This window comes from Mustela nivalis, assembly GCF_964662115.1.
Source record: "Mustela nivalis genome assembly, chromosome: 3".
Classification (NCBI taxonomy): domain Eukaryota; kingdom Metazoa; phylum Chordata; class Mammalia; order Carnivora; family Mustelidae; genus Mustela; species Mustela nivalis.
The window spans coordinates 115406422-115426859 of NC_139022.1; the positions used below are offsets into that span (position 1 = coordinate 115406422).

The 20438-nt window shown below is 40.1% G+C and overlaps 1 protein-coding gene across 1 annotated transcript in view; it reads right to left on the reverse strand.

Annotated features, from left to right (window-relative positions):
* The window catches only part of MEGF10 (multiple EGF like domains 10), a 164025-nt gene that overhangs the window by 66746 nt on the left and 76841 nt on the right, over positions 1-20438 (reverse strand). Inside the window, exon 5 of the mRNA XM_082724101.1 lies at positions 15773-15865. Coding sequence (XP_082580227.1) covers positions 15773-15865 — 93 coding nt within the window. The remainder of the gene's footprint in view (positions 1-15772; positions 15866-20438) is intronic.

Genomic DNA, 20438 nt, shown 5'->3' on the forward strand with positions numbered 1-20438 from the left:
CTTCTATGCTCCATGCTTTATCGCCTTTCTAGTCATCACAGCAATTACAACAAGGTTTGTATCATTATCACATTCAGCACACAGAGGATATTTGGGATGAGACCTTGTGGGTAAAATGTCCTCAAACACCTGCCTGGCAAGTGGTGGCATCAGTATTAAAAAATCCAGGACTTTCTGTGAACAGAAGTCCAAGCATTTTTCATGCAGCCATGCGGCTCCTAAAGGAGTGAAATTACACATTTTGGTTAAATGGAATGTCCCACAATTTCATCAAATATGATTCTTTGAAGCAGAGCAGCAAATGTTAAGACCTTTCACTGAGCAAGTCTATGGTGTCAGCCGATAGGGGCACTGAAAATAGGAAATTAACTCAGTCGTGAGAACATAGGGCATTTCTTGAAGAGAGAATAAAATTAAGGAGATATCAGATCTGAAGAGCTTCTTTGAGTTGATAATGACTCTATGCAAACAAAAAAGCCAATAAAATCACTGTGAAAACAGTGATAATATCACTCACTTTAGGAGCACACCGGACTGAACACACCGGACTGAACACTAGACCCACATGGCACATGGACAGAGTTCAAGGTCTGTTTGGTGAACGAATGAAGATGATCATGAATATGGAGCACTATGACTTTCACGGGCAAACAAATCTGTTAAACCGTCTTAATACTTCTGGGAACATTCTTCCCCCCCCTGGCCCACTTCAAACCTTCAGTCCAATTTCCCGTCCAAAGGATGGGAAGAGAGTGAAGGGGTTGTAAGATACATCATGCTGCAAACATGTGTCAGCATTATGCAGCTATTTTCTTCAAATATCACAATAACTCAATGAATGAATAACTCATTCCAACATTTCATGTGCAAAATGGACTCAGTTGGTAAATTGCTAAGTCACTTACCATGCAAGTAGCGAACACAAGTGAATCACCCAAACCTGTCAATACCTCCGAAGCTGTGATCTTGCCCCCATGCCACATGCACCGTCCCAAGCAACTGATGGCCATCAATTACAAAATCTGGTATCAGTCAGAGCACATTCACTGCATCTCCTGATTTTCAAAGGAGAACATTCTAAGACAAAAGTCTCACAGATGTTTGAAGGATAATTTTTTTTTTTTTTTTGCCTAAAAGTGTTATTTCTCAGGCTTTAAAGTGTCAACAGCAGCACCATCAGAATGGTTTTGATACGGAATGTCTCCACATGTCCATAGGCGCACAAATGCTGACAAAAGGCACTGGAACTTTCTTTGAACAAATGGCAGACAGTTTAGTAAATCTCATGTCTTTTTGTAGAGGAAGAATAAGAAAAGAAGCACAATGAGAGATAAACATAAATGCCAAATTGAGAGATGCTCTGGAGGAAAGAACAAGGGCACATTAATATATTGCCTCAGCCTAAACGCTCCTCAACAAGAACAACAACAAAAAGGAAAGGATGAAGTCATTTTTCTCTTAGATTAAGGAGTAACGCTTACCAGCAAGTTCACCTTGTTACAAAAGTCATCAATCACTGGCAGGCTCAAGGAAGGGTATAATCACCTAGCATCAGACAGACCTGGACCCTAGCAGACCACTGTCAACTTCATAGCCATAGAACCTTCAGCAAGTCCCCAACCTCGGTTACACTTAATTTTCTCTTTGCCACATGGGAATGATAAAACACACTAATCGCACAAAAAGTACTTATTGGTATGTGTGACACAGCACAGACCTTGTGTATCAGAAATTTTATTCCATGATTGGCACAGTGGAACATCCCACCCTAAGAAAAAAGAACACCCTAGAAAAACATCCTCCAACTGTACGTAAAGCAAGAATAACAGGTCTGTTACTGGTTCATAGTATTTGTTTGTCTTGCATGAATCATTCATGACAAAAAGGACAACTTGGGTCTCACAATGTGAATTTCAAAAACAAATTGATCACTAACTCTACAAAGTGAAAAACAAGCTCTGGTATCATCCCTTTCAACCGTTTCCCTAAAGCCGACTGGAAAAAGCTCAGCCCCACTGTGAAAGCCAGTTGTTACGTGACATCCTATTCTTAACTGCCAACCAAGAACTGGATTTAGAAATTTCCCCCACTTGCAGATGATCAGTGTGTCCAGAGGAGTGGCCTGTACGTAGAGCCCAGAAATGTAAAAAGAGAAATTGAGAAAGAACACATGAACTCCTTAGTAATCCTCCCCTTAGCATGAAGAAAGAAGTGGTCACAAATAAAATCTGGACGATCTTGCCATATTAGGAGGCACCCATCCCACTTACTTGATTTTGCCTAAGCTTATCTATGCCCACTGAGACAACAGAAGCAGCGTTCAAAGGCACTTTGAACTTTAAGACACTTTTCTGAAGCAACTGGCTCTAAATTACTGAGAACCACAAAAGTGGCCAATTCTGTAGAACTTGTATTAGGTCTACAGAAATACTAGATGAAATGAGAAGTCTGTGTTTGGTTGTCATTTTATTTTGGTTTTGTTGGTCTTGGCGTAATACCTCCAGCATCTAAGGAGTCAAACTGTGGAACTATAAGGGGTTCAAGAAACTTGTGGATACACCTCTACCAAACACTGACAGCCGGATGATATTGAATCTTGGAGCCCAGCTTTATCAGAGGGAAAGTGATGTCAGCTTATAATACATAACTACCCTCACCAGAGTTGCTGTTTGAAGTAAGACTCTTTAAGCGTTCTTAACATTTAAATGTCAAGCACCTGTTAGGATACAGCAGTCAGCCACACTGACTTGAAAATATATTTTTATGTGTCATTTTGCTGTGATGTTCTCAAGTGACTTTAAACTTGGGAAAATTTGGGACCACAGAAGAAATTAATAGGGAGGAAAATTCAGCCCTTCATATTCTAATATACAGACAAAGCACAAAGAAGTCACTTTCATGAAAATCTCTCTACACAACAAGTATCTTTCGGAAGGGACCAAAATAATCTTCCACAGTCTCAAAGCACAGAAAAACATGGTCCTTCTTGAAATATACACCCTTTCTTCCTAAGCTTCAGTGCCCCTCAGGGCCTTTTATCTCCCTGTGATTTCATTCCTTGTGCTTCAGGCTAACAAGGCGGTGGTGTGTCATTCCCTTTGTTAATATAGAAGAAAAGATCCTCATTCAAAACATCAAGTGCTTCAAAAATAAAACAACTTTGTAAAGCTTCTCCATCCATGAAGAAGAACAATAAAAATGTATTTTCCAGATCCTCTGAAGGCACTAAAACCCCATGTCCTTCACATGTCAAAAACCCCACTGGAGAGCTGACAGAGTGCCAACCGTCACTGTGGACAGCCACCCAGTGCTGTTGATATTAATATTACTCAGTGGTTGAGAGAAAACCTTTACTCTTCTTTTTAAAAAATGTTTGTTAAATGAATTTTCAAAGCATGAAATGTCATTTGAGAACTTCAGCGTATGCTTATCTCAAATGATGAAGCAGAAAAAAGGGCGTGAAATGTTTATTCTTTAACGTGTCTAAATATAAATATTGATGGCTCTCAATGAGAGCCTGTTGATGACCCTATTCACAGTGCAGGAAAATCTCAGGGATATACATGGTAGGCTGGGATTAAGTAAAGCATTTGGGGGGATTACATTTATTCAATGAAGTCAAAAGAATAATAAGACCCAGGAGCCTTTGTGGGGTGTGTTGCTTTATCAAGTCTTGTCATGTTTTTATTCTTTTGCTCACGTATTTTTTCATTAAAAATGTATGAAGCCTCTTCTATGGCTACTAAGTTCAGTTTGTTGAGCACGTGCTACTTGCTCCTGCCTGACATGGTCTACAGCCAGATTTCTTTGTCTCCCATGGTCCATGGTGGGACTTATCACAGAGCACTGTGTTAGGTGTTGCAGTACCCAGGATGCTCAAGGAGCACAGAGGGTCTGTGTTATGTGCACTGTGCCTCTGGGCAGAGGAGAAAAGAGATGGGGACAAGGCTTCCAGGCAAGGTGGCTTCAGGTAAGCACCCCAGGCTAATTACTCAGGATCACCACTGTGCATCTAATTATCTTCATTATGGATGTGGGAGATCAAAGGGTGGTAGCTTAAATGTTTGCTTAAAATCCCACAGTAAGGGGCATGTGGGTGGCTCAGTGGGCTAAGCCTCTGCCTTCAGCTCAGGTCATGATCTCAGGGTCCTGGGATCAAGCCCTACATCGGGATCTCTGCTAGGCAGGGAGCCTGCTTCTCCCTCTCTCTCTGCCTGCCTCTCTGCCGACTTGTGATCACTCCTCTCTTTGTCAAATAAATAAATAAAACCTTTTAAAAAAAATCCCACAGTAGGGAAACTAGGCACCCAAATCCTCAGTGCTACCTGGATGGTCTCAAAAATTGAATACAGATTTCTAGAAAAGAAAATATTTTGACTATAGGAGACGACATGTAATACTATAACAAAGGATCATGACACACAACCTAGAATTAACTGTTGTGAACATGTCCTCACCTTTGCTTTATCATTTGATGCAAGAAATAAAGCATGACAGATAAAGTCCTCTTTGTCTTCTTGTGTCTGGTTCCCAGCTCTTTCCCTTACTCCATAACCCTGATCATGATTTTAATGTGCGTCCTTCTAGCCTCTGTGTATCCAGAAATAGTGCATTGTATCATTTTATGTATTCATTAGTTCAACATAAAATCTATATAACACTGTACCTCTTGCTTTTTCCACCCAGTATTATGATATTGAGATCTATTAATGTTACTACATCTGCTAATACAGAAGAGTACTATATATCAATTTATAGCAAGGAATGGCTACACAGAATTCCTCTATATTAATAGGCTCTAATAAATTTATCTTTTCCTTTAACCGCAGCCATTTGCGGTTGTTGCCAAATATCCACAGTTACAAAGATGCAAAGAATATATCCCCCAGTACCTAAAATCAAAGGTATCTGCAAGGTATGTGAAACAAATTATAAAGAAGTAGAAGAAAAATTACTGGATGATAAGGTGTACGCAATTTAAAATTTTATTCTAGAGACAAATTGCTCTGAAGTTATTCTGCCAATTTACCCTCAGTGTATGGAATCTTGCTTTCACATCCTTGCCAACACATGGTATTGTCAGACTTCTTAACTTTGTCAATGTGATTGCAAATAATGACATCTTGCTCATTTAGGATGCATGTCACTGATTATTACAAAGAGAATCATATTCTCATATGCTTATCAGCCAATCAGGTTTCCCTGCCTTTAAATTATTTTACTACATCCTTTGCATAATCTAAAGTTGAAGGGCTTTTTTTTTTCTTATTGATTTGTGGAAATTCTTTACAAATTCTATATACTAATCATTTGTTTTATATATTGCAAAAATCTTTTCCCATTCTTGCTTCTCTTTTAACTTTTACTTACAATATCTTCTGTCTTGAAGTTTTAAACTTTAATGTAGTCTAATTATTTTAAGCACTAATTTGTAACATGGATAAATCTGATTTTCACAATACTAATTTTATAACATAAGGTTCTTTTTTTTTTTTTTCTTTAAGTGGCTGCTTTTCTTTAACATATCAACAAAACTTCACAGTTATATACCAAGATCCAGGTCATATCAGTTCCATTAAAATTTTTAAACTTTGGCAGTTACTTCCTAGTTTTGTGTAACAGTAGTGAGTTGAAATATTAAGTTTTCATGGAATTTTAAGATGATCCCATCATTTATGGTTCAAGAGCTAGGCGCTTGCAACCTCTTCTATTCACTCTATTTGAATAGTCTTACTCATTTTATTACTTTCTACAATTTTTTAGTTTTATACATGGCAAACATGACTAATTTGCTCCACTATACAGGTACAAATGTTTGAACTTTTAAAAATCAATGAGGTTGTTAGGATTCTTCAAGAGGCTCAGTTGGTTAAGTGTCTGACTTCAGCTCAGGTCATGATCTCAGGGCCCTGGGACCCTGGGACCCTGGGATCTCAGGCTCCCTGCTCAGCGGGGAATCTGCTTCTCCCTCTGCCCTTCCCCACAGCTCATCCTCACCCCCTCTCTCTTAAATAAATAAAACCTTTGAAAAAAGAAAAAAAAAAACAATAAAAATCACTAAGGTTGTCAATGAATTAAGAGATTGTTTGACCAAAGAAGGAAAAACACTAACTAGCCCTTTTTCTTGTATGCCCTGAAGAGACTTTCAAGTATCTTAAAAAAAAACTCTCTAATACAATCACAAACATAAGTCAGATATAATCATAAAAGATACCAGACTATATAATATATCACAGCACTTAATGTCATCCAATTAACATATGATGAAATGGATGTAGCTCTACTAAAATTGGGTATTAGCTTACCTGATTTTACCGGTCAGATAACAACTGAGGCTCCAAGACCACCTAATACATATCATTATTTCACTCTAAGCAGAAGAGCCAGGAAACACATTTTTACTCTCGGAAAATGGTTGCTGTGGGATGTCTGGGTGGCTCAGTCAGTTAAGTGTCTGCTTTTAGCTCGGGTCATGATCCCAGAGTCCTGGGATCAAGTCCCACATCGAACTCCTTGCTCAGCTGGGAGCCTGCTTCTCCTTCCGCCCCTCCCCCTACCTGTGCTCTCTCTTTCTCTTTCTGACAAATAAATATTAAAAAGAAAGAAAGAAAGAAAGAAAGAAAGAAAGAAAGAAAGAAAGAAAGAAAGAAAGAAAGAGAGAAAGAAATGAAAATGATTGCTATGTGATTTGGAATAATTTGTAGTCTGAATTTCTTTGCCTAATTTCTTACTGCTCATACTCCATTTTGATTCAAGTTTAACAGCTAAGTTCTACATTGTCATATGAAATTTCCACCTTGAGAACCAATATGTGGAAGTTTGGATGGCAGAACCATTAAGCATTCCCCATTCAAATGAAGGTTGACTTTCAAACAACTCTCCTAGACTGACATGGGGCCACCATGTCAGAAGCCTCACCCCTCTATAAGTAATAACCTTGAAGTTCATTCTATAACTTTCCCTCTCTTGAGGGTAAGGAGCTCCCACATCCACATTTCCTCATAGTTCATGGAAAACCCTATCTAGCATATCTCACCTGGCTTCTAAAAATTTCATTGCAGCTGCCCATTTATGGATGAAGAATCTTGTGCCTAGTCACCAAGGAGGAATGGGCCCCCAGTACAAATAGTCAAGGTCAATCCAGGAGCCACATGAGACCGAGCTACCTCAAGGCCACTGAAGGGAACACTTTAGGACATACCCTTTCTCTAGAAGATCTATGACTACTTCCTTAACTTCTCTGGACACTTTGCTTCTCCATTTGTGCACATACTTCCAACCCCTCTATTGAACTTAAAGCTCCTTGAACAAAGAGACAGAGCCTTTTTTATCTCTCATGTCTTGTTTTTATATCCATGACTATTCCTGAAATATTGATGCCTTCGTTCTTCCCTTCCACAAATATGTATTGAGCATGATGGTGTGCCTAGCACTGTGTTGGATGTTAAGTGATAAATTAGCTAAATAGCAGTGGAAAAAAAAAAAAAAGACAAAATTTTATGAGGCTGGCATCCTAGAAGGAAAGACAGAGAAAAAGCAAAAGAAAAAAAAATATTTTCAGAAAGTGCCATAAAGAAGTTAAAAAGGAAATATAATCCAGAATAATGGAGAATCACCTTTATATATATATATATATATATAAATATATATATATATATTTATATATATATATATATATATAAAGGTTGGAGCAAGCTTCTCCTGGTGGTGGTGGTTAGGCCAAGACCTGAGTGACCCAGAGAAGCCAACCATGTCAAAATCTAGGGAGGAGAGTATTCCAGGCTGCAAAAAGTTCAAGTGTAAAGACAGAAAAGAAATCAACATGTCCCATGAGAGGAAGGCAGAAGTCAGGCAGTATGATGACCAGAAGGGGAGTGGGATGACAAGGGATTGGAGAGATAGACTGGCACAGTCCAAAAGGGCTTTGGAGATTATTCTATCATGGGAAATATGGGGAGTTCAGAAAATGGAGCAGTATTTGCAGTTTTCCAAGGTCACTCTGGTCTCACTGCAGAGAACGGATCCCAGTGGGGCCCAGTTAGATGTAGCAGTGAGGAGACGCTTGTGATCACCAAGCAAAAGCAAGTAGTGATGTGGCTTGGAGAGGGAACAGCAGAGATGGTGAGAAAAGCTCAGATTTTATTCAATTTTGAGGTTGAACCAAGATCTTCTGATAAACAGATGCAGGTGGATATTATACACAGTGAAAAAAGGAAAAGGAAATGCAGACAAATGAATAAATGATGTAGAATGGAGTTAATGACGTGATTGCCCAGCCTGGGGTTTACAGCCGCTGCATGACAACTGACTAGTGTGTCAGTCAGAAATGTCAATAGTGTTCTCATTATGCTGCAAGCAACATAAACCAGACATGAATTCATCTGGGAAGGACATCCAGGGTCGGAGGTTGGGAATAATGCAGAAAACTACACCAGGGCTCTGTCTGGGGAGCCTCCTGCCAAGCAACCGTGGATAGAGAGAGGCTTCTGCTAAAGAGGAGGGTGGCCCCCAGGACTAAACAAGATGTCCACAATGAGCCTTCCCATCCACTGTCTGATCCAAACACTGCACTGATTTGAAGAGGTCTGGGATAAGCCGCGTTTGTCACACAAGGAATTGCAAGGGAGGACCATTTCCTGAGCCAGGTGTGGGGCTGAGCACATCACAGGTATGGTGCCAGTCAGTCCTCATGAGCATATGAAGTTAGATAGTCTTAACTTTATAGAGGCCTGAGGACCATGAGAATCAGAAACAGCACAGAATGGACTGCAGCAATTCAGTTCCAAGGGGGGGGTTGGAGGAAGCAGGTGGAGGAGGTTCTCTGGCCCTCCAGAGAGAAACCAAGAACAGCCCGGATTTCAGACTTTTTTGGAAAGGCAACATCAGCAGCTTGTGTTTGCGACCTCAATCAAAATATTTGGACAGTCCATCAGTGAAACTGCCTTCAGGCGATTGTGATGAACCATTCCCTGCCCAGTTCTTCCCACCTATCATCAATGCCTTGGCCCCCTCCTCCGTACCCCCGCCAGGGACCCCGAATGATTTTACTCTTATTCTTGCTGCTTCATCAACCTGATCTCGCAAGTAATTCTGACAGCGCGATGGGTATGTTAATGACTCTCTGTGAGCATTGGGTTCTGAGTGTCTTCTCTTGCCAGACACCATCGATCTGACTATTGTGTCCAGTCCATAGAGCTTTACAGCAGAACTTGCCGGGGAATAAGTCAGCTTTTTGTGTCTTGTGATTTTTGGCTTGTAATATCCTTCAAATGGATTCCCCGATTGGAATATCCCGCAGGCCAAGTCTTATTACTTACCCTGTGCTGCACAGCATGCGTGCTTTATATAAAAGGTTATCAGTGTTCTTAATGCTGCACCTGAAAAGGTTTCAACTTGTCTTGCCTCCTAGGCATATTTTTACTACCTCCAAGTACATTTAACCAGAAATGCTACTGGTGACTAAAGAAGCCCCAGTTTGGAATTTTTTAAACCAAAATTAATTTCCATGTTTGCCTCTACTTGCTACTAACGTCAAAAGCCTGAGGGACATGCTATTGAAAGCTATTTGCTGGCTGCTGGTTGATTTCGGGCTCCCTCTTGCATTCTGGAAGTGCCCTATAGCCCGAGGAGAAATATATTTCTTTATAGATGTTTAGAAAATCATCAACAGGATGATACAGGTTGAGAGAACAAATGTGTTACTGCTACTCATACAGAAGGTTTAAAGGGTTTCCAGCACAAAGCAAGGCCCAGTGATTACAGATATGTGACTACTAGAGCAAACCACACATAGACTCACAGGGTGGACAGGGATCGTGAATAGAATCTGCCCAACAGTCTGCATTGTACAAATGAGGAAATTAAAAACTACAAACGAGTCCATCCAAATGGATGCCATTTAAAATTCATCATCTCTGAGACAGTGCCCTTGATATCTCTCAGGATATGCATTCAAACATTTGTCTGGGGCTGTTAGCCCCTGCCTCCTGCTCTTATTCCCCTCAGAGCCCTGGACCCTGGTCACTTTCATCAAACCTCCCTTCCAGTTGCAGAAGTCACCATATCTTCATGGTTAAAATGACTGGCTATGAAGAGGATGCGAATGTGTCTCCACCATTCAGTAGATGTCAAAACTCGGGCAAGTCATGTAATTGTTCTGCAGCTCTATTTCCTCATCAATAAAATCAGATCAAAAATTGCAATCATCTCACTGTCTGCTGTGAGTATTAAATGTAATGTCTATCAAACCCTTATAGGGAATCCAGGCACGTACTTAGAGCTCATTTAAGCAGAACTATTACTGTCATCGTCATCAACATGACCCAACTCCTGCTCCTCCTTGGTTCAGCACACTGTCTCTACTCCTAGGTTTACAAAGAGAAGAAAGGTCATCAGATACAAGCTCCCTTGAGCTCTCCTTGCCTTTGCCTACTAGCACCCTGATACTAGAACCTCTTGACATCCTACCGGCCACTCTTTCCTCCTCCTGCTGTAACCAATTCTCACTCCCATACCCAGCTCCATTCTTGGATTTCTCCATCCACCTCTTCTGCTGAGACTGTGCTCTTCCTCAGGATGAGACATTAGCACTTCTGTCTACCTGTCTCAAAGCTGTAAGCTCTGTGAGGCCCCCACTGCTCCACTCACGTTTCCTTATCGCCAGCATCTAGTACATTTCCTGGCATCCAATAATCACTCAATGAAAGTTCACACCATAAACACGTTGAATGACCTTCACAGAACCATGCAATTCATTCAATCTAATTAAATGGAACAACTCTGCTCCAACCACACGCCAGCCACAATGGTGGCTAACGAGATTAATAACACACAGTGCTTGCCTTCTATGAGTGGTTTATCATCCCCTGAAGGAGGAAGAGGAATAGGGGATTGATGGAGGGACAGAGAGATTGATGGGGGGAGAAAGAGAGACAGCAGGGAAGAGGAGGGTAGAGAGAGATGGAGGTAGGCTAGATTAATGGCATATAGGCTAGGGTATGCATTAGGCTGCCAATAAAAGTAAAATACGAGTGTGTGTGGTTTTTTTAAAATCATTTAATCAAATTTAAAAAGAAGCTATACGTCTGAGTTTAGTAAAATAAATCACGATTTCACTCCAGGGAACAAACTTTGTACAGTCTTCTGACACACCTGGTTTTTTTATACAGACAATACACTGAGACCCAGGAAGACTGTATATCAAACACAGGATTCCTTCCTCCACAGACAAGGTAAACAGTCAGATCAAATCTCCATGGGAAGTCTTTGTAACCCTGTACACGTGAAAGTACCTGTTAGCCCATTTTTCTCCCATGTATATTAGGAAAGAAAAAAACCCCAGAGAGATAGCTGTGTGTGACCATCATTGATTTATTACCATCTGCTTATTTTAGGCTCTTAATGTAAATAAAAAGAGTTACTCTTCTGGCTGGAGTGAATGGTCCTGATTATCACGTAGAAACTGGGCTGTTACTACAAGACAGGAAAACAGAGAACTATGTCTGAAAGCCAAGAGACTCTGTGGGTTTCTAAGAAGTACGTCCATGGCCGGAAGTCAACAGTCAACAGACAACAAAGTTGCAGCAAGGTCTTCCACGGTGGTTCCAGTGCTAGCTCAAAAGACTGGTGCAGAGCAGGGGGCCTCTCTAGCCCCAGATCCTGCCACACGAGTTTTCCAGCATCTGGCCATGGAGCATCACCATCTTGCATGGTGCCCAGTTCCTGCAACAGAACCAGCTTCTCCATCCCAGCTCATTCCAGGCTCCCATGGCATGGGCAGCTTCCCAGCACCCAGCTTCTCCATCAACAGGAAAGCCAGAAGCACCCATCAGTCAGCAGCTTCCCCTGGCAACCTTCTGGGGCAGAGAGCTTCTGATCAGACACTCCTCCATGAAGAGCTTTCCCCAACACCTTATAGGGCAGAATTCTAGCAAGTTCCAGAGGACAGATGTCCATCAAGTTCTCCTAGAGTAGTATTATGCAGCCTCTCGCTATTCAGTGAGCTGTGGTGTGCCTTCCCTAATGAATCATAGCCTTAGTGGAGATTCCTTTTGGGTATCCTATCTTAGCTCTGGAAGTAGTGGCTGCTCCTTAAATCTGCTCTTCCTGTGTCCTTTCAAGAGTTATGAATTCTACTAACCAGTTCTCCATTACTCCAGTCCCCTGGTACAGTTAGTAATTGTTCATCAACTTTCCCTGTCCAAGTTACTGTGTGTCCCAGGAGCAATGAGCAGACCTGGCAAGATTCTCCTTTCTAAATGCCATTCTCCAATGGATGTCTAAGGCTGAGGCAGAAAAACACACCATGGCCTTGAAGTATCCTATAGAACCAGTAAGGAAGGAAGTGCTCACTAAACAAAACAAATAAACAAAAAACAGACCAAAAAAGGATGGGGGGACATCAAAAGGACACAGGGGTGACCTGAAATAACTCCCAATCTCTAAAGCAGAAACAATCTGAACAATAAAATCACATATATTGGCCTATAACTCAAAATTTCATATAAATATCTCTGAGTCCATACTGACACAAAGGTTGAATAAATGGGAGTAAGATAAATCTTCCTTACAGAAGAATTCCAAATAACATATGTAATAACATAACATATGTAAGGAATGTAATTCCTGCCCTTCACCCTTGAGGGTAGGCTAGATCTAGACTTGCTTCCAAAGCATAGACTAGGAAAAGGGAAACCAGTAACTTTTGTGGCGAAACATAGTGGTGTACACTATGCATCAGCTAACGATGAAGATTAACCAAGTGATGATATCATCAGTGATGTCACATGAACATTATGATACCTTGATACAATGTGAAGAGCAGAGTATTCCAGCTCAATAGTATTATTTTCAAAACCCATAACCCTAGTCTAATGATGAGAAAAAACACTAGACAAAGATCAGGGGACATTCAACAGGATACTTGGCCAGCACTCCTCAAGATTGTCAAGATCAGGAAAAGCCAAAGATGGAAATTGTCATAGACCATAGGAGACTGGGCAAACATGACAATGAAATGCAACATGGTGCCCTGGATTGGATCCTGGAACAGATATGGGACATTAATGGAAAAAAACAATGAAATCCAAGGTCTGAAGTTTAATTATAGTAATGTACTAATGTCGGTTTCTCAATTTGACAAACTAATGATAAGGTGTTAACAAGGGGGAAACTGGATCCAGGTATAGGATAACTCTCTGCTATCTTTGCAACTTTTCTATAAATCTAAAATTGTTCCAAAATAAAAGGTTTGATTGAAGAAAATTTATTGTGGTTTCTCTCTGCTGATGGGATGACTGATGCAAGTACCTAGTCTGATTATCAAGGCAATCATTCTACGGACCTAACAAACAGCATTCAATGTCTTCATAACCATAATCAGAGAAGGAGGGAACAGAGAAAAGGAATCCTTGAAAATGAGGTCATTTTTTTTTTTTTAAGATTTATTTTAGAGAGAAAGAGAGAGAGAAAGCCCATGTGCTTGCATGAGTGGGGGGAGGGGCAGAGGGACAGGAAGAGAGAATTTCAAGCAGACTCCCTGCTGAGCACAGAGTCCAATGGGGCTCCATACCAGGACCTGCATTCAAATCAAGAATCAGATGCTTGACTGACTGAGCCATCAAGGTGCCCCGAAATGAGGTCATTTTAAACTGTGCTACCTAGTAGATTATTCAAGAATGCTTTTTGTTTCAAGAACTACTTGGCTTAGAGTAATTAAATGAGACACCTTCTAATAAGTGGTATTAGAGGAACCACTGGAGACAAAGCCCAGGTAACCGTATCCAGTGCTCCAGCTCAGAAGAGCATTTGCTTAGGTGTTTGAAAAAAGTGTCAGAAATGTTTTTCTCAGAGCATCTTGACAGACCTCAGTTATCAGCCTGTGTTTAGTTACACTTTGGGTCATTACAGAGCCCAAAGTTGTAAAGAAGAGATTAGACGCTGCATCAGTATCATATTCTAGGATGGAAAGAACATGTGTCTTCAGAATTCTAGAGGCTTCATTCAAAAATCAGTAAACTCTAAAAGCAAGAAACAAGTTATTTTCCAGAAAGCCCACACTCCAAAAGAAAGCAATAGTTTGTTTTCTAGAAGTCCTGAATCAGTTCTGGACAGCCTGAAATTCATGTAGCATTTTGTTTTCTGCACATAAACACTCAGCAGTCTGATTTCTCAGCTGTAGGCGGCTGCGGGCTCCTTAGGACACGAACTCTGAATGCGGCTACAACCGTTCTATCCCACAGCTTACGTGCCCTGGCATTAGGAACAAACCTCACTTCTCAAATGAAGAATACATCCACTCCTTCCATTCCTGCTAGTTTTTGGAATAATGTTATGTTTCTTCAAAATGTGTAGGCACAACTGATTTTTAAGCTGGAAAAGTTAATGAAAGCGACATTGCATTTGAGGTCAGCCGGCCAGAAAAATGGCTATGAGCCAAATCCCACATCCCAAACATTTTGCCTCCACGGCCTGTGAACAAAATGCCCACTCTCCTCCTGATCTCCAGCAGAAGCAAAACAAAACCCCGCAAGACAGCTATCCATTGGAGTTGGAAGTCTTTCAGGGGCAGAAAGACACACACACACACACACACACACACACACTCCCTGTTTAAGACACAATAAAAAGGCTCTTTCACACAGAACGTTCTGTGCACAGGCAGCACTAGAACTACCCCTGGAGATGCTGTTTTGGGGACAGCCAAGAGATCACAAGCCTAAAACAAGCAGTTCTTAGAAGATACACAGTAATCTACCTGGTTCCAAATATAAGCAAGAAAAAATTCTTAAAGCTGGTTTATCTAGTTGGCTTGAAATCCTTTTGGACTAGTTGTGGAAAATTGTGCAGTAGAAATGGGATGACTTTGTGTTCTCATGAGATCCTGCTGATTTCCTTTCTCTCAATGTCACATTTCATGCATTAAAATTCAGTTGCCCTCAGACTCCCTCTCACATTTTTCAAAGCAAAAAGCAGTACGAAGAAACAGGAAGTATCCACAATTACACACGCAGCAACAAGTTAGGCAGAAAACTAAAGTTTTAACTGTGAAATTCAGAAAAGCAACTGTATTACATGACATTCCACTGCTTAATCCTCTTAATAAAGAATATGAGGCTTTAAGTACAAACTGTTTACAGTCCAAAATATTATGCTAGAATTATAATTATATACCATATATATACAAATTATATACCACATTACAATTTGATTTAGTATCAAAATGTTCATGAATTTTCAGTTATTACCAATATTTGTCCTCCATGTTTTCTGAGTATCATTATGTGCATCTCAGAATTCAGAGGGAAATAAATATACTAAGCATTGACCCTATCAATTTTACTTCTGACTTAAAGCCAACAGGTGATACATTTTAATCACCAAGGAAGAATGCTAGATAAATCAACATATAAACATAGCAGTTAGGATGGAATAGTTATGTAACCACAAAACTGCTTTACTGAACTAAAGAACCTCAAGTCTGGACCCTACTCTGGAAAACATATTCATATTTACAGATGTATCAGCATCAGATTATTAAAATCTCCTTCTTTCCAAGTACTTTTCTTTATCTTCAATTAACAACATATACTGTTATATCAGTATAACACATATACTGATTTAATAGAAACTGTATTCCTGAGCCGGACTGGGAACCCACACCATATTCTGTACAGGGAACAAGAGGGAAACCAGTGGTTCAGGATAATCAGCAGACAAGGGAGCCCATACGGCAACAACACGCCGAGACAGACAAGAGCAGGTGGAAACTTACCACTGGAGCAGTTGGTCCCACCCCAGCCAGGCTCACACTGACAGGTGTTTGGAGCAATGCAGCGACCGTGGACACATTTATCAGCACAGTGGGCTGTCAGAGAGAAAATCAATCAAATAAGGAAAGTTGGCACAAGAAAAAAAAAAAAAAAAAAGAAAAACCAACAACACAGCTGTTTCACATCCCAGTCTCAAGTATCACTTAAAAACAACATGCATGCTTGATAATTTCCTTCAATCCATTCCTTGGCCCTCTCCTAGTCTGCTGTGCGACCGAACAATTCCCTTCTTATTTTGAGATCACCAAAAAAATTCCTTCATTTCTACTATCTAATTCTACTTCATGCCAAATTAGGAAAGAAGTTTCAAGGAAAATGGCCTAGTCCACATTTAAAAAAAACTATCAATGATTACCCAGTATACCCTCCTCGTTTCAGGAGAAGCATACGAGGAAGTAGCAACAAACCCCAGAACAGGATATGAAGACTTGAGAGGCAGAGTAAATAGAGGGGTCTTCCCCTCACATGACACCTTCTCTGGAAACAAGAGTCAAATTTCTCTGAGCACATGTCACTCACAACTATGACACAACAGAACTAGACACCCTTTTTCTATTCACCCTTTTTCTATTCAAAAAATGTCACTGAGGTCTTTAGGGAATAGTCAATCTCAACTTCTCTTTCATTAGTGAATAGGTCGGGTGTGACCCACCCCAGAGAAGTCAGGTTTATCACTGCAAACGTGAGCGGATGGGTTGTCTGAGGATGTCTAAAGCAAAGGTCCAGAGCCCCACAGAAAGCAGCATCAAATACATACTGTGCTAAATATAAGTACCCTGATATAAGAGTAATTGGGAGAGGCACAACGCATAGTTAGGAGTTCAGCTATTCCAAAATTTTATGTAAGGATGGGATAAGGTATCCTATGCTTCACAGATAAGTTTTACTAATGCATGTCTTATCACAAAAGTTAAACAGATTTACTGTCTACATGTGAAATACCAAAAAACAAAATAAACCTATCTCTGGTTCCATCAGCTCAACATTTCTGTTTACCTAGATCCTTTCAGAAAATCTTCCCTATATATTTCTCTCCTCAAGGAAAAAAAAGAATCACAATATTTTTCAATTTTCCTTTCCACTCAATGTAATGGTAAAAGTCTTCCCCTGATGTTGAATATTCCTTTATGTGATACAGGCAGGGTTGTATGAATACAGTTTATATTGTATATATAATATATATATCATGATATATATTTTATGTACATATTTATATGTGTGTACATATCTGTGTATGTGTTTTATATATTACATATTTTCTGGACCAAAAACAATAACCACTTCTAAGGTCTTTATCAAAAATATTAGACATGAAGAGATATAAGGGAAGGCATTTTAGATGAAAAGAAAGCACAAAGAAGGGGTAGAAAGAAGTCAAATTGGAATGAGAAGATCTGCTTGGGTGCAATGCTGGGAGAAATAGCTTTGGAAAGATATAGAGCTTGAAAACCAAACTAAGGTGTTAAGACTTTACTCTGAGAATTAACTGGGAATACTCTAATGAAATATACAGAATTATTACAACAAAGGAATAAAGTGACCATAAACTTAAGGAACTAAAGACTTACTTCCTTCACCAGAATAATTATTTAGCCCCCAGACCATTTGGTGAGGGATGCCAGGCCAAGTGAACTTGGGCCACAGTAGAGGCCACAGTAGAGGTTATGGACACTAGCATTCCAAGGAGATGCTTAGCAACTCCCCAGTACTTGATTCAGACAATCATACATTGGGTTGTAATTAAAAGCAAGCTTAGCCTGTAACATATGAACACACTGGCTTTGTAAAGCCTGACTCGTGCTGTCAGGTTAAGTCAATACGTGCCAGCCTCAGGATCCACTGCCTCCTACCATCTCCACGTGTGTGTTTGACACTGTAGATGTGCCATTCATTTGTAAGGTCATAGCTCCATAATGTTCCTTAAAGTGTAGCTATGCACATACAAGCCAGCAAACTACCATAAATGGAGCATGGAAGGGTCAGCTAAATGCCACAAAAAGCTCAGGTGCAGAGGGCATATTCTGGACCACACTATATTCTATGGTAGCGTGCGCACCCCAGGACACTCCCACCTTACCAAGAACATTGGTGTCCACTGTGATATGTAAATATGAAAGTGCTTTGTCTCACTTGTCTAATGTACTCATGACATCTGTTTGCAACATAATTGCAAACATCAGTCTTCAGACCCAAATTTACGAATTTCTCCTCATTCAAGACACTAAAACTATGTAAAACTCTGTCCACATATCTCGAGAAGTTTTTAAGAGTTGATACTATGAAAGAAGTTTTGTCTGATACTGTGCATTTAAAAGAAAGTGCAGAAATTGCATATGGTAGTTGAAGAAAAATGTGTCCCCCATCTCCTCAAATTTCAAATGTTTGAGATTGCTGGGTCCTCATACAAATGCTCTCATGTTTGATTCCTGAGGGGACAAATTCTGTGTTTTATGAAATGAACACCGAGAAGTCCAGTCAATTAAAATAAATAAAACAAAATCTTGTGATGGTAATTTAAAAATCCAGATTACTTTTATAGAAGTCTCAAACTAACATTTAGCCAAAGTCTGGAGCAAACTGTCAATAGATAGTTAGCACCAAACAAATTCATCTGTAAATTAATGAGAAACTGGAAGGGAGACTCTGCTCTCCTAACGATTTTTTTTCTTAATTAAAGCTAAAGCCAATGGAATCGCCTCTGAGCATTGAAGCCTCAAGTCAAGTAATTAACTAAGTGAAGGGGAATATTATTGGTATAGATTCCAAAGGGAAAGAATACAAATTCTATAGCCATACTGCAGAATCTTCCCACAACATTAGACTCTCACACAAGGGTCATGTGTGCTCCATGTCCTTCCTTATCCCACCAGTTTGGACTCCCATATCTAGCAATAGCCTTCACCAAGTAACAGCTAGACCAGCAGGAGCAAAGGGAGACATCAAAAGAAAAGAAAATAATCCATAAAACTCTATGTCCTCAAATATCTCAATTGGCCAAATTGCAGGAACACTCACTATGGTATATGTATGGACAAACACAGACCCTCTCCCAAGGACATCAGTGGACCTCGATGCCTACTCTAGTCTCATCTTTCCTCATTTAGCTTCAGATGCCACCTACTCCAGGGTCTAAGCTTCCATAACTAACAAACTCCATGTGAGAAATCAAAGTAAGATAAAGACATCGATTTTTCCTGTAAAAAATCCCAAAGTGAACTAGAAAGAAATAAGGAACAGCAGTCCCTCTTAACAAATGTTTAATCACTTATCACTTAGATTTCAAGAATAGGTACAAAAAAAAAAAAAAGAATAGGAACAAAAGATCCATCATAAGTGTGGCTCTTGCATCAATGAAAAACAGTCACTTTATTCCCTATTGAGGTCCTTTCTTCTTATTTTTAAAAGGGCAGTTATAATCAGGAAAATGCTATCAAAAATGACCTATGCAATATGATTTATTTTTCACACCTCCCTTTAAGAAAATCATCACATTTCATATTCTGACTTTCGGGTTGTCCTCTTTTGGAACCAGATGTAAGCTGAACCTCTGCACCCCCACTAAATGCACTGCTGGAGACACATGACTTGTGAATGGCAGCCAAGGCATCTTCTCGCTCAAGAACTGGCAGGCAGGAAACACTGATGAGAAGAACATGCCCCATCTTTGAAGTGAAAGCTGTGGACAGCCTGTCTGCCTGACGGACAGGTGAGGACTGACATGATGACCCCAGGATCTTCTCTAATTAGGCTCCCATTTCAGCCTTAGTTCCTAAATCCATTTAAATCCCATTACTAGTGCCATGGACCTCATTCCTTTCACTTGTAAATACTTGGCTTTAATACCAAGAGACACGGAACTATACTCAATGGTTTTCTCTTCTGCCACATACATTTCACTTTGGATTTACACCCAGGGTATGGAAAAAAAAAAGTGGGCAGACTAAAGATTCCTTTATAAACCAATTATATCTCCTAATATAATAAATAGTTACTGTTGTTCTAATGGACATAATGTCATCAGCTCATTTAATCTGAAAAATGTTTCCATGATCCAAGTATCTCTTAAAAATAACTGTCTGGTGGAAACACAAACCTTCTAGCTAACCTTACCTCAGAAATTCCTTTCATTCTGATATTATAAATGAATACAATAAGTCACAAATCTTGTTTTCACTCTTTATTCTGAGTTTCTATAGAGGAACATACATTTTTTTAAAGATTTTATTTATTTGACAGAGATCACAAGGAGGCAGAAAGGGAGGCAGAGAGAGTGAGAGGAGGAAACAGGCTCCCCGCTAAGCAGAGAGCCCAATGTGGGGTTCGATCCCAGGACCCTGGGATCATGACCCGAGCCGAAGGCAGAGATTTTAACCCACTGAGCCACCCAGGTGCCCTGAGGAACATACATTTTTAGAGGTAAAGGTGCCTTTACTGAACATAATCACCAGATTTTTTTCAGACAAAGAAACCGAGGGTAGGAATATGGAATGGTTTTCCCAACATTCATAGCTGGCGTTAGAGGCAAAAGAAGGATTAAACTCGAGTATCTGACTCACAGGAGACCAAAGCTTCTGATGGGTCTTAAGAGAGGTGGGGGGCAGGGGTGGA